Source organism: Canis lupus, chromosome 21 (genome assembly GCF_011100685.1).
Source record: "Canis lupus familiaris isolate Mischka breed German Shepherd chromosome 21, alternate assembly UU_Cfam_GSD_1.0, whole genome shotgun sequence".
NCBI lineage: Eukaryota > Metazoa > Chordata > Mammalia > Carnivora > Canidae > Canis > Canis lupus.
In genome coordinates this window covers 48,592,233-48,613,846 of record NC_049242.1, presented here as the reverse complement: position 1 = coordinate 48,613,846, position 21,614 = coordinate 48,592,233, and the positions used below count along the sequence as shown (strand labels likewise).

Here is a 21,614-nt window from a genome sequence, read left to right as displayed (position 1 = left end):
CTGTGTGTTTCAATGGCCATGGGACATTGGTCAACTCCAAACAGATGATAAAATCTGAATGACGGACTTAGAACAGCATATGCGCATTCCTAGAGGTGGGAGGAGTGTTTGCTACAGTACAGCTCCTTCTTCCTCTAATTTCACCTGATAAGAAGCTTTCTCTGAGGTCAAATCATTCTTTGGAGTCAACAGAAATGGTTCATGGGGAAGAAAAGATGAAAGGTGTGGTCCTGGGATGCATATAAAATGCATTTTGCATAGATCCTTTGATGACAGCACCACTGTAGATAAAGCCAAATGCATTCATTGGCTTTCTAATTCCTCATGACCAAATGCTCATGAAAAATGTTTACTTGAAGAAACAGAAAGGAAATCAAATGGAAAAAAAATAATTTGCTTTGCAAACCAGGCTCTCCCAAAGGAGGCAGAATGTAATTCTGCCAAGGGAAATAACTCAGATATTAATAACTGCCTTCAGGAGACACCTAACTCTAGCTAATCCATTTGATTTCTTTATTTTTTGGAAGAAAAAATTCTGCCTTAGGAAAGCAAACCTTCCTTAACAAGTGACAAATGAGATCTTATGATCTCAATATCATCCTGAGCAGTGCCTCACCTCTCAAACTGGGGGATGTACATCATGTCATAGAAAACAACCTCAAGCCCCCAGTTTAAGAATGAGGAATGGAACAGTGTTCCGCTGTAGTTGTTGTGACTGGAAATCATTCCCTCTTCTTTGATGTCAACATGGCTGTTTCTGCAGAAACAAGGATTTCTTAGGAGTCAGATAGTAGCTTTAGGGGTGAAAAAGTGCCTGCAGGTTCAGGAGGTCACCTCCTGCTCTTCCACCAGCTAGTTAGCCACCAGCTAAACAGCCTATGCAGTCGGTACCAAATGAAATAGGATATGAATAGGGTAAACAATATGGAGGCACAGGGACCGGGTTTGAATCATTGTCCTGCATCTTACCAGCTAGTTTCCTGGTGTCTTTTCTCTTATAAAATAGTCATAATTATATTTACTGTGCAGGTCATCTGTTGACCATGCAAAGAGCCTAGTAGAGTGCCTGGCACAGTAGACTACCGCTATTCCTACCACCTATGATAATAGCTGGTATTTGCTGAGCGCTTTCTAGATGTTAGGCACAGTGCTAGGTGCTTTCCACATGTTATCCTTTAATGTCCACAAAAAAAATTTGCAAAAGATGCTTTCAGCATTCCCAAGTTATAGTGAAGGGAACAGAGATCCAAATCATGCGGAGCTAATGATTTGCAGAGGTAGCTCGTCAAATCCAGGCAACCAATTCCAAAGTCTATAATTCTAATGACTACACATAAACAAGTGATGCTTTGACATACTGTTGTCACCTGTATTTTTATAACCTATGTCTGAGTGTCCATTGCTTCTTCTGTCCCTTACAAAGGAAATCCACTAGATAAAAAAGAAAGCAAAGCAAGTTACACTTAGGACCACTTTGTCAGAACTTGTTCAAGCATGGGGGCTTAAAGATAAATCTTGAATATAACACTCTGTGTTAATTATATTGGAATTAAAAAAAAATTCTATACCTGATCTTAGCCATAAGGCCAAGAAGCAATGGAATGAAAAAAAAAAATATATTTATATCTTTGCTCCTAGGTAGGATTTTAAATTCAGAAAAAGCATGATGAGTAGGTTTCATTATACAACACCACCACTGCTGTCCACCTTTTGTGAAATGAACCAAGGCTTAAAAACCAGCTAGCTTCTCTTCTTTGATTCATACCAGTGTATTTCAGGTTTCCATGATAATTTGATTTTACTTAAGGCCATTATCACATTCCAGAAAGTGTCGGTGACTGTGTGTCAGGGAAATAGAACACATAGAGATTGAAAAAACATTTTCCAAGTTCATATTTTGACTACTTTGTGGATTCAAGGAGGATCTCCTTGGGCACATACTGTATATATATCTATAGACGTTTATAGCATGTTTTAATGAGTTTTTGTTTCTTTCTTTGTTGGTTTAAAGATTTTATTTATTTGAGATTGAGCAAGAGAGAGAGAGAGAGAGAGAGAGAACATGAGCAGGGGGAAGGGGCAGAGGGAGAGGGAAAGCAGCTCTCCACCGAGCAGGGAGTCTGATGCGGGGCTCGATCCCAGGATCAGGACCTGAGTGGAGGGCAGATGTTTAACCCGAATGAGCTACCCCAGCCCCCAAGTTTTTGTTTCTACATGAATTGTTTTCCCATTATAGAATCTCTCTCTCTCTCTCTCTCATACACACACACACACACACACGCACACACGCTATTCTTTGTTTTAAAAACACAGAATGAGTTAGGTTTCAATAAATATGTTACTCTTTACGTGTATAAAATTAACCATATTCACACTGAGACTCCAGTATAAAGCCAGGCTGTCAGTACTCTACACAGTTAGTCTTCCACTATAAGGAATTTCTGATTTACAGGACATTATACTATCAGAGGGTGGTAACCAGGACTTTTAAGTTCTGCAAAGTTCACAATTTTCCAACTAAAGCTCTCATTCTGGCATGGCCCGGCAAGGACTTTACAAAAATCGCAACCAAGGGCCACAGCTCACTATAGAAACTGTGTCCTAACGTGAGCCACTCATACCTTCCGTTACACTAAATGTGACTTTCCGAGATAGCACTGTGACCAACCAGTTTCTAAATTCATCATAGCTTCCAAATATAAAATATTCTAATTTATGGGGGGAAATAAACTATGTTTCAATCCACTGGTAAAATCATTTCATGATAGCTGCACAGAAAATTTAACATTGAAAAAGTAATTTAAAAGCACCTCCCCGGTCTCCCCCAACTACGAAACATAACTACCACGGACCCAAGAGAAAACATGTTTGAGTAGAGTAAATCATTCGTCAGGTGAATACATTAAAAGCAAATTTAAATTTCACACGTGGGTCTGGATACATAAACAGTATGGAAAATGACGGAATATTTAAGGCATGAACCACCCTTTCTAATTTAACTTATGGCCTACTAATAAATACTTCCTTGAACATGTGCTTCACACATCATAAAATTTATGAACAAGCTACATGCTGGCTTTCAAGGAACCATTTGTACAGGGGTTTCCTCTTTGGGGTTAAGCATCACATTCCTGGATCCTGAGCTGTATTTCAAAAAAGGAAAAGACACAAAGAAGCTCTTTAGTTCAAGATTCAGGAGGGCAGCATGCTGGGTTGCAATGTGTTCTTTTGCCTTTAGAACCTTCTGTCCGGCGGTGCTGCACTGTGCTCTGGGCGCTGACACAGCTAGTCTAATGTGCTGAGGATCAGCCCATCTCTTATTCTCTCTTCCTAGGAATACTTTGCAGGGACCCAGCCAAAACCAAAATCCGACCCTTGTAGAGGAAAATACCTGGGTGGAAATAGGGCTTTGAGTCCCTTCCATGTGCTAAGAGGAGACTGCCTCTTTGGATATTCTTTTACTTCTTGTCTGGTGAACTCAACACGTATCAAGAATCTGGGGGCCCCTGAGGTGGCTCAGTGGTTGAGCATCTGCCTTTGGCTCAGGCCGTGACCCTGGGGTCCTGGGATCCAGGCCCTCATCGGGCTCCCCATGGAGAGCCTGCTTCTCCCTCTGCCTGTGTCTCTGCCTCTCTCTCTGTGTCTCTCATGAATAAATTAAAAAAATATATTAAAAAAAAGTATCTGATCACTTGTCCTCTCTTAGACTCTGAGGTCTTCTAGAAGCTGACCTAAGGTGAGGATCTGAATGCAAGCAATGTATTGAGGAGATTTCCCTGGAAGAACTAATAGGAGGTAGGGACATTAAGACTAGGAAGGAAGCTTCTGGAAATCATTCTAATGAATGGTTAAAAGAACTGCTGGACCATATGGCAATCCTGTAAACTATAATTGAGAGTTGTCCTACCCGGGGACAAGCAGGCTGGGGTGCACAGGCCACCCATGCCTACTCCCATTGACTGCTTCTCTAGGCACTTCTGGGTCTTTCTGTGTTAGTCAAGCCAGAGAAAACCCTCCAGCAGAGTGGCAGCCCTGCACAGGCAAGTGGTGGAATCCATGGGAAGAGGACTGAGGGGCCACGGTGGGGAATTGCCCGCCTCCGCGATGCCCTCCTCTAGGGCCAGTAAGAATCAGCTAGATGGTTGTCCCCTGTGGTCCCCCAGCACCGAAACACACCTCCGTCTCAGCGCCCTCCACATTACGCTGAAATGATCTTGTACTTATTCAACACATACTGGTTGAAAGCCTTGCGATTCTAAAGAGGTCACATTAGTGAATAAAAACAGATGTGATTGCACATCTGCTTTGTGAAGGGAAAGGTGAATGAGCAAACAAATACATAAAAACACTGTAGCAAGTGCTACGGAGGTAACAAATGGGGCGCATTGGCAGACAATTGGGAGTGGGGTGGGGGACCTAGCTAGACATGGCAGTTAAGAAAGTTCTAGCTAAAGAGATGCTACTTACGCCAGATCCCAGGGGGTGAGAGAAGGCAGTCATGAAAAAGCCAGGGAGAAGTGTGGTGTGTCTCAGTGGGAGGGACAGCAGGAAGATGGAAAATCTCTCCTCTTTTGGGAGGAACTCAGTCACTAGGGCTAGAACCCAGGCAAAGTGAAGGACGAAGGATGGGAGACAAAGCAGAAAAGCAAGCAAGGGTCAATCAGGCCAAACTTCAGCTCATTCTTCCACTAGGACTGCAGGTTCCCTGCAAGGGATGGAGACTATGGCAGGTGTCTTTACTTCCTCACCTCCACAGCCCCTGCCTGCCCCCCAGTCCCAAGCACATAGGCCAACGCTGGCAAGCAGTAGGTTTCCAGAAAACCCAAACGTTCTGTATCCCAAACAAACCTTTGCTTATTTTCTAATGAGGACTAGAGACTGGAAGCAACCCCTGAAAAAGAAGATTGTCTGAGCACTCTTCAGTATTTTAAAAGATGGAGAAATCAATAAAACTTTTTCCCTAGGGTCTTGATAATCCCACCAAATTCAAAAAGTCTCCGCGAGAATGTATAAAACACACTTCTACACGGGTTTATGTTGCCTGAAAGGAGAGAAACACATTTTTGTTTTGGACTAGTAGGTACCTGGTGTATTCTAAATGCTTAGCCCTATGACAACAGTGATCTTCTAGGTGGAGAATCCAAGAACACATGATAAAACAAGGCAGGGACCCTAAAAGGCAGGGTGTGATGAGTACTTGAAAACCGAGAGCTAACATTTATCGAGCGCTTAGGATTCTAGGCACACTTCTGAGCACTTCACGAGGATCCATTCATGTAATCCTCACAACAAACCCTATAACAGAAGTCCTAGTATCGTTCCATTTCATAGATGAGAAGACAGGCCTAAGGATCTTAGATAATTTGTGTAGCATCACACAGCTCATGCTTGTCAGGGCTGGGAAACCCCACAATTACTGTGATTACAGAGCTTCAGGAAGGGGTATATGTTGAAGGAAAACAAACACATACGATGTCAAGAAGGGAGATTTTTATCTCAGCCGTCCCTTAGAATTTCAGGGCAAACAGGAAATTCAGTTTTACCTTTTGTTCATGCTGTGACTATCCCCTATGACATCCATGAAAAGGTTATAGAAAACCCTCTTGGTCACTTTCCATCGTGTATCCCACATAGATCTCCCTATGGAGTGGTCCATATTGGTTCCAGACAGTTCCAGTGGTCACACGCTTCTTCCTCATGCTAACATACACTCTACTGCTGCCACCCCTCTTTTAGGCCCCGTGCTCCCTAATCACACAGAATAGGACAGTCCTGGAGATGCATATAAGCACAGCTACCGGGCTAAGTTCCTCTAAATTCAAATAGCTCTTGGATTACCCAGGTTTTTCATGTTTTATGGCTTCCAAGCCCTGCCCTGGGCTCTCTGCTCCCCGTTGTGTGATGTGCTCGAGTTTGCTGATGCTCTCCAACAGCACTGGTGTCTGAAACCAGCACTAGATGTGGTCTGGCCCATGCCCGCACAGTGGGCTCGCTGCCTCGTTTTCATTCATGCAACCCAAATTTAATTAATCTTTTTTTTTTTGTCTGTCTCAACTCTGTTGACTCAGATTAACTTTTTAGTCAACAAAAATGTATAAAAATTGTCTGTCAGTCATGTCTTCTTTTCCAAAGCTAGTTCACTGAGAATGTGTGAAGCCTGTGTAGAGATGGGATGCAGCTCCAATTTGTTAGGGACATTGTGTCAACGTTAGTAGCTTGAGGTCTGAGGGTGACAGATCTGGATTCAAACCTGACTTCTGAGACTTCCCATCTGCAAGAACTTCAGAAAGTGATACACTATCTCAGTTTGGTTATTCCACCCGGAAAATACAGGATGAAAATGACTTGCGGGGTTGTTATGAAATGTGAATGGTACGCTGTCTATGAACAATTTCACACAGTGTTCCTGATTAAATCTGCACATGAACCAGAGCCACTGAACAGGAAAACACACCACCAAGACTGCTCTTATTGTGTGTTTGCTAACGTCTGCGTAACTTTCTCTTACTAGCTGACCATTTCTCATGTTCTCCATCCTCAAACTATCCACTTCCTCCTCCTACTTATGCTCAACTGACAACTTTGCTACTTATTTCGGTGAAAAGGTAGAAGAGAACATCCATACATCCCCACCACCCCCTGTGTCCGTGTCTTCATGGCACTTGATATGTTGTAGATGTATTTGCAAATTTATATATATTATACATAGTGTGTACACACATATATATATTAAAAATATATATATTTGTAGATTTATTGATTTTTTTCTCTGACAGAATGTAAACTCCCTATAAATAGAGTCTTTCTCTGTTTTGTTCACCACCGCATCCCCACCACATAGAACGGTACCTGTTCTAGAACATAGAAAGCAAATATTTGCTGAATAAATTCATAGTGCATAGTAGGTACTCAATAAATGACACCTTTACTAATATTAATTATTTCCCTAGATTAGTTATTCCCCAACTGGCTAGTGGGGAAGACGGTCAAACACACAGGACAATGACCATTCAGTGCAACAATTGCGGTGACGCAGAATGAGGAGCCCACACAAATCACAGGAACCACATGGAAGAGGGGAGAGTGACGGAATGGTATTTAACAGAACAGATGTTAAATCTTGGCTCCGTTGTGTGTTTGTGTTGTTTCTTTGATTTTGGACTAGTTACTTAATTTTTATCATTTTCCTTATGTGTAAAAGAGTTATAATACTAACGCTGCTTTTGTGAGGTTGTTGCTAGGATTTTTTTTATTTTTTTTATTTTTTTATTTATTTTTTATTTATTTATTTATTTATTTTTATTTATTTATTTTTTTGTTGCTAGGATTAAATAGAGCAATAAATAGTAGCTACTGAGGCCAGTGCCTGACACAGAGTAATGCTTTCGAAAAATGCGAAGAAGGAAGACTGGAGAAGGAGTAGAAAAGGCAGAGGAAGAAGAGGGTGTATGACGTTGGTAGTTGGTAGTGGAGGTAGTGAGATGTGGATGGATTCTAGATTACTTTGACTGACATCTAAATAACAATAGATTTTCTTGATAGACTGGATGTATGTAAAAGAGATCAAGAGGATGGTCCTGCTCCCAGAGAGATGGCATTGCCTCAACTAAGATGGGAAAGACTGGAGCAAGTTTCTCTAAAATCATTTGTACTGTCAGGGGGGCTGTCTTACCTCCGGTTTCCTCATTGGGGGGGGGGTGCTCCAAGTAAATCACTTTATAAATCCCCTTTTGGTTTCCATCATATATTTGGATTGATCGATTTATTCTAGAAACTCCTATTATGCTCTATTGACGTTAGGGCTTCGAGACTCTGTGCTTCCTTCTTGAATGAGCACATTGTTCTCTTTAGATAGATACCTTCCCTTTATCTTCGTTACTGAGATTATCTGCTTTTATATGGTCATGAGATTGTAGCTAGTTTGGGTCAGAGATTTTTTTTTTCCTGAAGATATTTAGCTCCTATGTGGAAAATGTCTGCTGATGGCTGGTATTCTCATCTGTAGCAGTCCTTAGCTAATAGACAACACAGCCACTTTCTCCCAAGTTTGCTGATCGTCCCAGCTTCAGCAAATATTTCTATGTCCCTGATTGCAATTAGGTTCATAGTTGACCAGTCTTTTCACTTCTTTCTTAAATTTATTTAAATAAATAAAATAAAACCTCTGCCAAGTAGGTGAAATTTTGGCTCAGATTTCAAATCAATGCCTGAGCAATTAAAATCCCTCTCATAGCAAAGATTCACCTCCAAGCCACCCTCATGTTTTTAGTCAGGAGCATGACATGATTATTCTCCATGTAATGGGAACTCAAACAGAAGATATTGTCATGTCACCATTATTTATTTCTCCTTCCGTCCTTACCCAAATACTCTTTTCTATGCCTCTGCTCCTATGTTCATCTATGTTCATAGCTGTCTACTTTGGAGGAAAAAGGGAACAAGCACCTACATTTCACCATTTAACTCTCTACATTCCAAAACTGAGAGGCATTACCTTTCTACATATGAAAAAAAAAATGAGGTTCAGATCATTTATGAAACTAAGTTCACAGAGCAGAGAGTCAAAGCCAGCTCTACTGTCTCCAAAGCCTGTTCTCATTCCATAACACAATGTTGTTTCACAGGTGAAGAGCTTTCTTGACCTACCACACTTGACTTTCTCTCCTAACAAATTCTAACAAAATTCTTTTTTGAAGAAACGGGTATGCTTCCATTGTTATGTTACAGCCTTGCACTTCAGTATTACCAGTGAAATGAGATCTGTTTTCTGGGCTTTCTTTCTTATCTGTACTTTGTAAATTGGCTTAGGGATACTGTAAATATAGGGTACGATTGTTGGCAAAGGGTTTCAATGGGATGCGAGGTGGGCCTTGCAGAACGGAGAGGTGAAGTTTGGCCAGAGAGAAAGAATGGAATAAGTGATCTAGGAAACAGGCAGAGTTTAGACAAAATCTACAGATTTGTGGAGGGGGCGTCAGGCTGGGATGATTGAAAAGCTCCAGTGAAGACCTAGGACTTTATCGTGCTGCAGTGAGACAGCAGAGCCAGGCAGAAGAGATTTGAAGGTGGGCATCAGAAAGATTACCCTGCAGGGCTGTGCAAGGTGGGCGTGAGCAGAGGCCATGTTATTTTAGTAATCTACATAAGAGGTGATAAAAAGCTCCAATTAAGTTGTTGGCAAGAGTGACAGCCCATACAATCGTTTCTCCCTATAACTTGTTGAATACCAGTCTTCTCTGGACAAGCAGACCATATGCATAGGAGCCTGACAGCCAGTGGGAGTAAAAGAGAAAAATTTCACTAACAGAATTCTGTATTTTTAATTTTAATTTTAATTTTTTGGGAAACTGATATACTGTTCAAGAGGGTCAAACCCCTCTCAGAGCTGTTCTCTAGTTATTTATAGTGCTTTCGAGGGAGTGGTGTAAGGATGAAGTGAATTTATATGTAAAGTATGACAGTGCTTTTCACCCAACCTGGCACTCCTTAAAGGCAAATAGGTGCTATCTCTATCATACAGATAAGGGTGGTGGGGTACAGAAAAGTAAGTTGCTCAAAATCGCACACCTAACAAGGCCACGGGTCAAGCACACTGATTTTCGTGCAATGTTGCTCTTTTGATTAAGAGCAAAGTTGCAGATTAAGAAAAATACAAAATTTTGAGAAAAATAATAAAGTTAGGGAATCCATTGAGTGGAGTAGAGCTTAATAACTATTTTTTTTGTTTACTAAATTAGAAATCAGGCAAATCGATAGAATGTATAAATAGCAACATCACTTGTTTTAATCTTTTTTTCCCTATAGAGATAGAAAAATTGAAAGAAAAAATAAATCAATTTTTTTTTCCCATGGGCACATTTGAAAGTTTGGGATTGGAATTCCAAGGAAGGAATTTAAGTATAATGAAGATATCTATTATCCCAAAACTAAAGTTGTGTATTTCAGTGGTCTGCCATCTTGAAAACGCAAAGTGGAACCAGAGTGAGAAATAATAGCTTTTAAATCAGTTGTCCCATTTTTTTTTTGACTGGTGAATCTCCTGATGTGTAGGTCCTAGCAAAGATGACAGGTTAAGTATACAACTTATGCATAGGTTTGGGAAAAATAAAGCCAGCATATTAAGTAATCCAATTTTACTTCTTGAAATTGCCACCATGTGGAATTTTCTAAATTTATAAATTCAAAATTTGTCATCCAATAGCCATATGCTATAAAATTCATTCCTGGGCTGTAAGAAAAAGCAAACCTAGTTTGTGAGAAACTGAAGCTTTTCCCTCATTTAAGAAAGCCCACTCTACTTTTACACTCTTTGGAAAAAAAAAAAAAAAAGCAAAGAAAAACAGAGAAAAGAAAAGAAAAAATTTACTTTAGTGTAATAACAGAAAATTACTTTTCCAAGAGTAAAAAATGTTAGTATATTTTCCTTATTTTGAGTGTGGTAAGTATACTGAGAAAATGGGAAAAGGAAACCTACCACAATAATTCTTCCTTAAGATACATTTGTTTTAGGTTCTCAAAAATAGCCACAGACTTTTTCAAGACTTTTGAAGACACCAGCTTTTTAAGGTCCTGTTTAGCAGTAACATTGGGTGATGCAATGGTATTTTCCTCTATGAAGTTGTTAAGTAATTAAAAATTGATTTTTTAAAAAATCAAAAAATTTTTTCTTCAAAAGAATGTCGTTAATGTTTCTTATCTAAGAATTCTTAAAAGTAATAAGAGAATATATGGACTCTGTTTTTCGTATTTCTGTAATGTACCCAACTGTAAGATAGAGTTATCTTTAATATTTATTTCTGAGAATGTGGTTATGTGTTTTCTTGCTGGAAGTATAAATGGAGATAAGCGAGGATGAAAGAAAGAGGATTTTACCTAAAGTTTAGAAATGAATTCCCAAACTAGGCAGATGGCTGTGGGAGCATCCACCAGGTTAGTGGCGTCTGCTGCATAGAGGGCACTGCAGGGCTCTTCTCAAGCTGTGAGCCTCCCACCTCAGCCCACCGACAGGACAGGACGAGGGAGGCTCCATCCCACGTTGGGATGTTAGACTCTTTAGATAGTATGTCCGAGTTCATCAAGTACATGCAGACACTGAGTAGAAGAATAAATGCCTTGTAATTCAGAGATAAATTGGACAAACTGGAAGACAGCAATACGGCACAAAGGAAACAGGGAGCAAAACACACATTCATAAACTCACAGACATTCAAGACACGCCTGTGTGTGTGAAACATTACAGGTTTCATTAAAACCCCAAAGACATTTCTCTGAAACTCACTAGGTCCATTTCAGACAGGGTAGGCCAAAGGAACAGAGACTGGCTTCTTACACAGACGACGACTGAGCCAGTCTCCCACCTGCGCACCAGAGTGTGAGCCTGGATGACAGCAGGCGAGGGATGATGACTAGTTCTTTCTCGAGAAGGGAATACATCTGGGCACAAGACATGGTGGCTTGACTGTTCTGATGCAGCGGATTGGTTTTGTTTTGTTAAGGTTGATTTATTTATGAGAGAGAGAGCATGTGAGTGAGGGCAGGGGCAGAGCGAGAGAGAGGGAGAATCTCGAGCGGACTCCCCGCTGAGTGAGGAGCCTCACACGGGGCTCAATCCCCAAACCCTGAGGCCACGACATGAGCAGAAATCAAGGGTTGGATGCTCAGCTGGCTGAGCCACCCAGACACCCCCTGATGCAGCTTTTTCAAGAACTGTTCCAAAGCCTACTAACGGCAGCCCTGACACAGCTGGGGCACTCCGAGGCAGAAAAAAAAACATACTCCCAGTCCTTTTTGTAATTACCAAGTAGTAGATGAAGCAAATACCCTCACTCCATCCCTGACTTGCACTGCAGATTCCCACCTGTAGGACTTCAAGAATGAGTCAAGTGTGGAGCAAGGCTTAGGGAACGGGGGGAATTATCAGTGGGAGTTAGACATATGTATTGTGTTCATTACTTGTTAATTAAAAAAAATAGTGATTTTTGCTTTTTTAACCAGCTCTGTTCTTCCTGCCATAATAAAAACCTTCATTTTCAAGGAAATGCATGGCTTTCTGCAAGAAAGGGGGAGCTCTGCTTTTTCTTCCCCCTGCTATGGGAAAGGCCCAGAGATTTTAGAGGGCCCTGCGAGTTATATGATAGTTTTGACTCCCTCTTGTGGCATGTTCCTTTTGAAACAAAAGGGGGGCTTATAGCTATGGACTGGTGAGTGGTAATTCAACTAAATAAGTAGGTGAAGATTCGCTCTGCTATAGTGAATTGAGGGGAAATGTTCTTTTCTGACTATGCAATGTACTCAGCACCTGGGCTGCTGAGATAAAGTGAGCAGACTGCTTCCATGGAAAAAAGAGTTTCTTCAAATTGCAATCTTTTAAACCTCAATTTGACATGACAAATATTAAAGTCAGAGGATAGTATACAAATATTTTAGTACCAGTTCAAGTAGATAGAAAAATGAGCATTCATTCTGATGCTGAATATTAATAAAAAGAACAAGTCTTCGGGTTCCTATATATAAGATCATACTATATATTGATTTTTCCCATTTTAGTCCCATCTATCATGTTTTGGGAATTTTGATTCTCAAAATTAAGCACAAAAATGAGTGTATAATCGCTTCAATTTGACATGGAAGCTAAAATACAATTACATTCATGAAAATCTTCATATTTCCAATGTTTTATTGGAGTTTTCAATTTTCATTCCTATGTTTGGAAACATTTACATGCTAGGCTTCAAAGTCAGCTTTTAAATTGGTGGAGAATAGGGAACGAGGCCAGCTACCTCCTCTCTTACAGGTCAATATATGTTTCTCTTGGATACAAAGTCTTTCCCATCATCTCTGCTACTCCCCTGGCTTAAGTTCTCAATGCCTCTTGTTGGGCTATTTCTGGGCCATGCTATGGTCCCCTTGCTCCCCGCCCCACTCCCCACGCCAATCCATCCAACACAGGTGACCATGACCAAGAGTTTCCACCACAGGGCCGCTCGCTCCACTCTCTTCTGTAAGAGAAACACAAGCCAAGAACCAACAGGTCCTACCACAAGAGGGGAGAACCCAACCAGAGAAAGAGGAAGCTAAGACGATCTTCACAAGCTTGTAAGCATTTTAGAAATTATACGCATCTGGTCAAAATCAAAATGATGTAATTCTGAAGATGTAAAATGCATTCAAAAGAAAATGAAGCAACCTTCTTAAACGTACAGAGATATTAAACTCGATTCTCTGGCCCTATAGGAAGAGACTCAGGCTGGAAACAAATGGAAGGAAATACACTTGAGCTCTATGTTGAGAAATGTCCTTCCCATGGGGTTTTGGATTGAGCTCCTTCGTAGGGCATGATGCTGCTTCAAGGTTTGGCCACTTCCTTCTTCCCTGCTGCCTTAACGATTTGAACTTCACTAATATTAAACTAATTGCAATTTGCAAGCCTACCCTACTATTTTACACATCCACTATTTCCTACACGCCCTTTTCTCTGTCAAGACTTTCCTTACTATCTTTGTCTGATGAACCAATCTTTCAAATCCAGCTCCCGTATCACCAGGCTTCTGAGGATTATTTTCTTGTCTCTTCAGATTTCTTCCTCTACATTATAATTAACCTTCTCTGCATGCTTTCATGTACTTCAAATAACATATTATACTTATTTGTTTTCGTGGCTGGGGCCCCCCTCCTAGACATGATAAATCCTTGAGGACAGAATCTGTGTCTTTTTTTAACTTGGTATTTCCTTACAGGGTTTCCGGCACAAAAGAGATGTTCAGTATATGTGCAACTGAATAGAAATTTATGAGGGAATGACTATTATCCATGTCTTCCTTCCAGCTGCGGCTGTCCATTGACAAGAGTTGTTTTGTTTGGTTTTTCTGGCTCATCATTATGCATCTTTTCACTTTTTGAATTCGACAGCTAGTGCCAAGGGAAGATCAAGGAAAAGTGGCCTGCATCTTGATGCCAGATTTTAAAAGTCTTCCCTCGCTCTAAAGCAGAAGAGGGAACATGGCCACTGGGGATGAAAAACAAAATCTTTTCACAAAGGTAACCGGGTTTGTTTACATGTTCTGGAGTATCAATGTTCAAAGAAATATGCGATGGCAGGACAATGAGGTGTCAAGTTCTACAGGCAAAAAGCCATAGAAGGAATATTCCAAAGATGGCCTGTCGCTTTCTCCTTTACCCCACCAAGTGCACAGCTTGAGAATGTATTTTAAAAATCTGATCTTGTTTTAAACCATTAAAGTATTTTCCAGGGTCTAAATAGCAGCCAGTTCTCCGTATATTATTCATGACTGCAGCCTGTCAGTGTGACTTGTTTTTTCCACTACTTAACTGAGTGTAGTATCATTTCCATTTTGCTACTGCCCAATAGTCCTGAGAAATGGAAGCTATAAAACTGCATTAGTCGAGAAGTATTAGTGGAGGAGGGTGGCTGTATCTTTTTACAAAGCTTAAAAGCTTACGCTGTAATAATAAAACGTTGGCTTTCTCCCCTCCTCGAATAATCAAAAGAAGAACTTGAAGGAAATGAAAGCAAAATCCAACAGGATTACAAAATCGGGGCAGAGTTAAGGAAAAATATTTTGAGTACCAGAAGAAATCTAAAATAAATAAAAAATAATAATACATTCGTGAAAGTGCTATTTGACCCAGATAATTGCTACTCAGTTATGTAACTGGAGACTCCTTGAAGAATCTAGCAGTGCACACACCAGGGAAGGCCGGATAAACATCTTTCCCCAGATGCCCATCTGGATTCCCCCAGCTAGCTAGCTAAAGAAGAAAGCGGATTCCTGGCAGTTTAGACAGAAAGCACGAGAGCAAAACCTGGTCAGTTGCCAGAATGATGAAACTAGGGACATAGAGGAACCCAGTTCTGGACCGCACGGGCCTGTGCCTGAACAGGAAGGGGACAACGTCGTGCCCTACCGATGACCATGGGACAAAGCAGAGCTGCGTGGCTCCAGCTCATTAATTAGTGACATCTGCTAACCCAGGAACCTAGCGTTTGAAACCACTTACTATCCATGTTTGAGAATTCCGGATCTGAAAGGAGGAGGTGAGGTCTCTGTCTTGGTGCATGACCCAGAATTCTCAGAAGGGGGTGTTGCAGAATTCAACAAGGCTCATCCAATATATCTGGTCAACGGTGGAAAAGGAAGTTCAGGGAGACCTGCCTGGCCAGTGTGCTTGTAGAAGTCAAGATTCTCCTAAATACACAGGAATCATGATATTTTCAGAGTTTTTCTTTGTCCCATGTCATCTTACGATACAAACGTTCCAAGTATACAGAGAGGACATAATTAACTTTTTACCTGTATTGGTATTTCTTTTATCCTGTCTCTCAGTCAAGAATAATCTTTTTCCACCAGACCCAACTGTGGCAGATTTTCAGAACATTTTTGTGGTCACACATTTACATTTTCTTGAGACCCATCCATCTCTCCCCACACAAATGTGCTAAGCACACACAGCATGCGTGCACCCATGCACACGTTCCCATTCTCATTTGACAGTATTGTAGGGGAATCACATAATTTTATCTGTGGGTACCCGGCTAGGAATTCCCGCTTTGTCGATTTTGTGTTGTTCTGGCTTTAGATAAAAATAAGAAGGGCATGTCTGCTTCCCCCACCTACTCCTTTGCCGCGGTCACTCAGGGAGTATCCAGTGTGCTGGGTTTGTGTTAGACGACTAGGGGACAAGTTTGCTGTCCCTCTTCTCTTCCTGTCTCTTTAGGATGTCTAGAACTCGTCTATATTTCCTTTCATCCTAACAAATGCTCTGCACTGGTAAATCATTAAACATCCCGCATAAATTACGATAAACGTCTTAACCAAAGCACAAGGCTTTGAATTGGCTTCTGGGCAAAATGTCTTACAAGTTTTTAAAAGACATTGACGGCCATGGTCAAGGTTACCTGGCAAAAACAATTCTCTCTGGAGTTTTTCTCTGGCCTGTTGTGAAAAGCATCTTTTCTTCAGCCAGTCAGCTTCAAATTCACTGCAATGCTCGTTCGGCCACGTGATGCAAACCTGGTAACACAGAAAGCGAGTGTCACCTTGTATTCTGCGTACATGCCCTTGGGTTCCCTGTAGCTGTTTCTGAAGGTCACCTTAAGATAATCAGGGGATGCAATTAGGCTTTAGTCTTTTATTTATTTATTTATTTATTTATTTATTTATTTATTTATTTATTTATTTTTGTGTGTGTGTGTGTTTTCACATATGTACTTGCAGGCCTTGGAAGACAAGCAAGCTGAAAGCCAAGGGGATACAGGTGTGGTCAGAGGCCTCTTGGACGCCACGTAAGAAATAAAACCGAGCTAGATGCGGAGTTCTTGTGCTGTGGCCTCTACACCTGTCATTTCCAAACGTCCCGTGATGACTTGAAGTCAGACATCACGGAGTTCACCCCTCTAGGAGTGTCAGAACTCGGAGGGATGATGAGGAGACACACCGTCATCATAATCAGTGACTGTGACAACCGCCCCTTGTCCTGTAAGACGAGCACCACAGGCGTAACTCTTCTCGTCCTCGTGCGACTCTAGAAGGAAGGAACTACTAGTAGTCACTTTTTCAAGTGAGGGACGGAAGGGTAAATAGTGGTTCTAAGGTCACACAGCGAGCGACCAGTGAACCCTGGGAATAAAGTCCTTGAGCCCAGATGGCGACAGGAGTCGGGGGGAGAGCCGTGACCTCGCTGGTCACACTTGCTCTCCTGCTAACTCTCCTGGTGAGTCTGGGAGAAACACAGGCTGCTGGCCCCATCCAGTCTGTGGTTTTGAGAGCTAGGGTTTTGGGGAATCCTAAAACAGGCCTTGCCTATCGACTCTCTCATTTGACTCAAAACGCGTCCATCAGTCCGCGTTTCTGGGTGCTCACTGCGAGCCAGACACTGGGGTGAGCGTTTCCACCCACATCTTCCCGCTGAATCCTCGTGTCGCCTCTACGGATAGCCGTGCTAGTAGCCCTACTTTACAGGTGAGGAACCTAAAGCCCAGAAGCATTCTTTTTCTTGTAGAAGTCACCGGCCCGGGTCTGAGGCTGTCACGCTCTGAAGGAATGCTGAGCAACACTGCCACAGGAGCAGAGGTACAGATGGCAGTGACGATAAGAGAAGCCCCCTTTCACCGAGCGAGCTTACTTTGCACCAGGTGCACGTGGTTCTCTAGTATTTTATATGCACAATCAAATGACGAAGAGGTCACTATTTGAGTTATCGGAGACTGGGCCCTTCCTTCAACCTGGGAGGGAAAGGAGGGAGAGTTTAGAGCCGGTTACCTTTCTTCTGTCGAATGTCAAGCCTTTAATAACAATGTTCACATCAAGAGCTTCGACGAGAAGTTTCCGTGCTTTTGCCGAGTCCAGGTAGCAGTCGGGGCACTGGCAGTTGTCTCTCAGCCATACAGCCGGGTAGAGAGACTCCGCGCCATCGTGCCACAAGATCTGCATCAGATGAGCCCCATCCAGCACCTCTGCCTTTTGGATGGCACAGTGCATGTTTCTGCTCCTTGCAGGTGAATCCTGTCAGCCACCTGCCGCGAGCGACAAATCCCAGTTACAAGGAATCTCAGGCAGATCGAGTCTGAACGCGACTTCTAAGAGTGCCAACAATTCAAGGGGACTCTGGCTCCTGCCGTTCGGTCGGCTGCCAGAGTTTGGGGTTTGACTTATCAACGCTGGGACCTTTGTTCTGGGGAGAGTGTTTCATGTGCTGTAAACAGAAACACAGTGGCTAAAAGTAAATAAGATAGATAAACATGCTGAATCAGGATCCAGAGGAAAAGAGTTCTTTGTGGGTTTTTTTCCCAGAAATTTTAGATAAGTTCCGAACCAAGGACATACACACTTTCATAATTGTGTTTGCTTAAAAGCTCCGAAAATTTCTTTTTTTTTTTTTTTTTTTTTTAAGATTTTATCTATTTGTTCATGAGAGACACAGGAGAGAGAGAGGCAGGGACCCAGGCAGAGGGAGAAGCAGGCTCCATGCAGGGAGCCCGACGTGGGACTCGATCCTGGGACTCCAGGATCACGCCCTGGGCCGAAGGCTGGCGCCAAACCGCTGAGCCACCCAGGGATCCCCAGAAGCTCCGAAAATTTCTTAAGGGAGAAAAATACCCCACACATTGAAGGTACAACTAATCATCTCTGTGCTATTTTAACTGACATTCAATTGCACATGACTTTTGGGGGAAAAAATGCTTTTAAGATGCTAAATTAGTACACTTGTTCTACTGAGGGGGATTTTAATGCAATTTATTTATTCTAGGAGGTACTATCACCCAGTGCATTGTGCTATTTCTCTTCCATCATCTACTTTTTTACTTATACGTTTCATTTTCTAAATGCAGTATAAAAGTTCCCAGGCTCTGCGAGCAACCCACTCTTGTCTCACTTTATTTCTCTGGGATTTTTATGTTTTAAAATAGTGTGCCTCGATATTATGGTTAGTTTATTTTTTAAAAGATTTATTTATTTGAGAGAGAGTGAGAGAGAGAGCATGAGCAGCAGAAGGGGCAGAAGCAGAGGGAGAAGCAAATCCTCACTGAGCAGGGAGCCTGATGTGGGGCTCGATCCCAGCACCCTGAGGTCATGACCTGATCCAAAGGCAGACGCCTAACCGACTGAGGTACCTGGGCGCCCCACGTATTCTGGTTTAGTTTAATCTAAACCTTCACTGAGTATTTTTATGAATCTTCACCTTCCTTAGGAATCCATGACTTCTTTTTATGAAGAAACACACCAAATTTTGAGGGCATGAAGTATTTATAGGAAAGAAAATCAAGCGAAAAGAGAGCCACAAGCATTGCGGACTGAGCACCTCAGCGTTGACTATGATTCCATTAACGACTACATATTTGGCCTTCTGAAATTGGGTCGACGTGTCAGTGTTCAATTGTGTCAGTCTCACTCCCCTCGCATATAATATTCTAGGATTTCAGATTGACAAAGAAGAAGTAGAACACCTTCACTTGTTCCATATAATGATTAGCTCCTCATTAGCAGAAAGTGACACTTGACCATAGAAACGGGACTTCGCTGTCATGGGATGAAGGGGAGGCACATCCACACACACACACACACACACACACACACACACACACAGTGACTGCTTAACAGGCCCCTTCTACGTAGTAGATCCCGCCCCCCTACATACCAGGTACCGCAGTAGACACTGGGAGATTCAAGGTCAGGCAGGACGAAACAGCTCGTGGCCTTCCTTGAACTTACAGATAGGAAGACTTTATGTGCCATTAACGTAACTTTAAAAAATACTTTCCATTAAAAGAACACAACTTTCAGGTGATAGTTTTACATATACCTCCTCAAATCATTAACTTGGATGATTTAGGTTATGAAGCCGGGCCAAGACAAGAAAAGACTGTTTTCTGCAGTTAGCTCAACCACACTAAAGTTACCTAATGATAAAAAGAGAGACGCAATTGGCAGGGCTTCATGTGCTTATGCCTACTCAGGTACCCTCGTCCAGTTTTTTTTTTCTTAATACCTTACAATAGCCACAGGGCAGTACTATGACCTAGAGAAATCATCAAAGATATTATTTAGTTCAAACTTGGGCATTTACCTCATAGATTTCGAGTAAGGGGCCCACAGGAAGTGCAAACATAAGCAGAATGGGTAGGGCGCCTAATTTCCCTGATAGCATAAGGGGAGGCTGGCAGGTTTTTCCTTAAAGGTGGTTTCAGAGGACAGTGATGGTTCCAGTAAGTACAGAATAATATAACCAGGTCCTTAAATAACGTGCCATTCGTAAGGACAAGAAAAGGAGAAATGTTGTGACTGTTTAAGTCTGGGGTGACAAATATTTCACGCAAAAGGACAGACAGCACATATTTTTGGCTTTCCAGGCTATCTACAGTCCCTAGCACGAATTCTTGTTTTTATTTTTTAAAAATTTGTAAGAATGTAAAAACTCTTCTGACCTCCTAAGCTGGACAAAGCAGGCTGCAGGCCATACTTGGCCCACAGGCAAGACCTTGCCTGGCCTCAATCGGGTTTCGGAAGGCGCGCTTCCATTACGGTGGTAGGCAATCATACTTCAACACAGAAAACAGATCTTTCATTTCTCCTTGTATATAAAGTTAAACACATCATTCAGATAATACTAAGCCCCTTCTTTTGGCCAGCAGTGCTGTACCAGAAAGTTCAAAGATCACCACGAGGTTCCAGAGTTCGAGAAAAAGTGAGGTAATTACAAAAGTAAGAAAGGGAATAAGGCTGGGGCTGAATGGCACCCCGAGTTGTCTGAGAGGCTCCAGGACACCCCCGTAGAGAGAAAGTGTATCTGAGGAAGCCTCCTGGGATGGGATCAATGCTTCTGAAGGCACACTGACTCCTCGCTCCTATCGACGCCCATACGGACATGTGCCTCTGTGTACCAGACATGAGGCTATTATAAGTCTTCTTTGTATAAGGCTATGCTTTTCCAGTGGGTAGCAAGCCAACGACAGGTAGAAAAGGTTCTGGTTTCATAGCAAATAAACATCAACATGGAAGATGGAGCGTCCACAGGCAAAACACAAGTGGGGACAAAAAATACATGCACGTATCCTAATTTGTTTATCTTGTTATTTATTCTTGTTGGTACTTAACCTGATCTATTTATAAACCGAGGGGTTGTTCCCTTGCTCAAACTACCTGCCAAGAATCAAAGGCAAAAGACACCTCAAAATATCAACACACGCTGAATAAACGTACGTGGCTTCCAAACTCACCTTCTCTATATTGAGACCCATTTACCTTTTTCTGTTTGAGAAAGAGAGAGATGGAGAGAGAAAGAGGCCAGTGGGGGGGTGGGGAGGCTGGGGGAAAGAGAAGGAGGGAGGGAGAGAGAGAGAGAATCTCAGGCAAGCTCCACGCCCAACACAGAGCCAGATGCCAGCCCTGAGATCAGGACCTGAGCTGAAATCAAGAGTCAGGACGCTTAACCCACTGGGTCACCCAAGCGCCTCGACAGAGCTACCTTTTAAGATACATTCGACATCTTGGTCCTGATGTGATTTCAAAACCGTGTAGGACGTGTTTATCCCACTCTACCAGTCCTTCAGTTACAGTCCACTAAAATCACGTGTCTCCTTCATTCCCTCTTTCTCCAAGTCTACTCAATTTCTCAGCCTATTCTTTATAACGTGGGGTCTCTTGATTCTGTACCTTTCAGGATGCATGGTTACTTTCCAGGTTATCAATGTCTTTCAAAATGTGGGACTTTCAATTACTACATTTCTAGTGTTAAAAGAGAGAGAGAGAGAAATGAGTACCTTAATGAGGAAGGATTTCTTATTTTTATTATTATTTATTTATTTATTTATTTATTTATTTATTTATTTATTTTTTACCTTGAGAGTTTGGAAGAATAGTGGTAACTGTTTATGGGATCTTAGGATAGAGTAACCGGGTTGGTTGTACAGTAAGAATATTGGTTTTAGTTATATTGACAGTAAGCTGACAGTACTAGTAATAATAGTAAACGTTTTATTTACCAAATGCCTTCCTTCATGCCAATCACATGCTAAGTGCTTGACAGACGATAACTCCTTGGATCTTCATCATAACCTAATGAAACATGTGCTGCGATTACCTGAATAGGCAGCAGAA

The 21,614-nt window shown here is 41.9% G+C and overlaps 1 protein-coding gene and 1 long non-coding RNA gene across 5 annotated transcripts in view; one reads left to right on the top strand and one right to left on the bottom strand.

Annotated features, from left to right (window-relative positions):
* Nucleotides 1-21,614, bottom strand: part of BBOX1 (gamma-butyrobetaine hydroxylase 1) — a 59,134-nt gene that overhangs the window by 33,654 nt on the left and 3,866 nt on the right. For both annotated transcript variants that reach the window (XM_038569285.1, XM_038569284.1), the window contains exons 2-3: nucleotides 17,280-17,533; nucleotides 15,917-16,031 (exon numbers count right to left, since the gene is read on the bottom strand). In XM_038569285.1, the coding sequence (XP_038425213.1) occupies nucleotides 15,917-16,031; nucleotides 17,280-17,498 (334 nt within the window). In that variant the 5' untranslated portion in view covers nucleotides 17,499-17,533. The remainder of the gene's footprint in view (nucleotides 1-15,916; nucleotides 16,032-17,279; nucleotides 17,534-21,614) is intronic.
* LOC119865038 overlaps nucleotides 1-21,614 on the top strand; it is a 46,967-nt gene that overhangs the window by 22,169 nt on the left and 3,184 nt on the right. The window contains exons 3-4 of one of the 3 annotated variants that reach the window (XR_005375868.1): nucleotides 16,236-16,303; nucleotides 17,020-17,933. This is a non-coding gene — a long non-coding RNA (uncharacterized LOC119865038). Of the gene's footprint in view, nucleotides 1-16,235; nucleotides 16,980-17,019; nucleotides 17,934-21,614 lie in introns of those variants that run through there. The other 2 variants (XR_005375870.1, XR_005375869.1) reach the window with 2 other exon arrangements.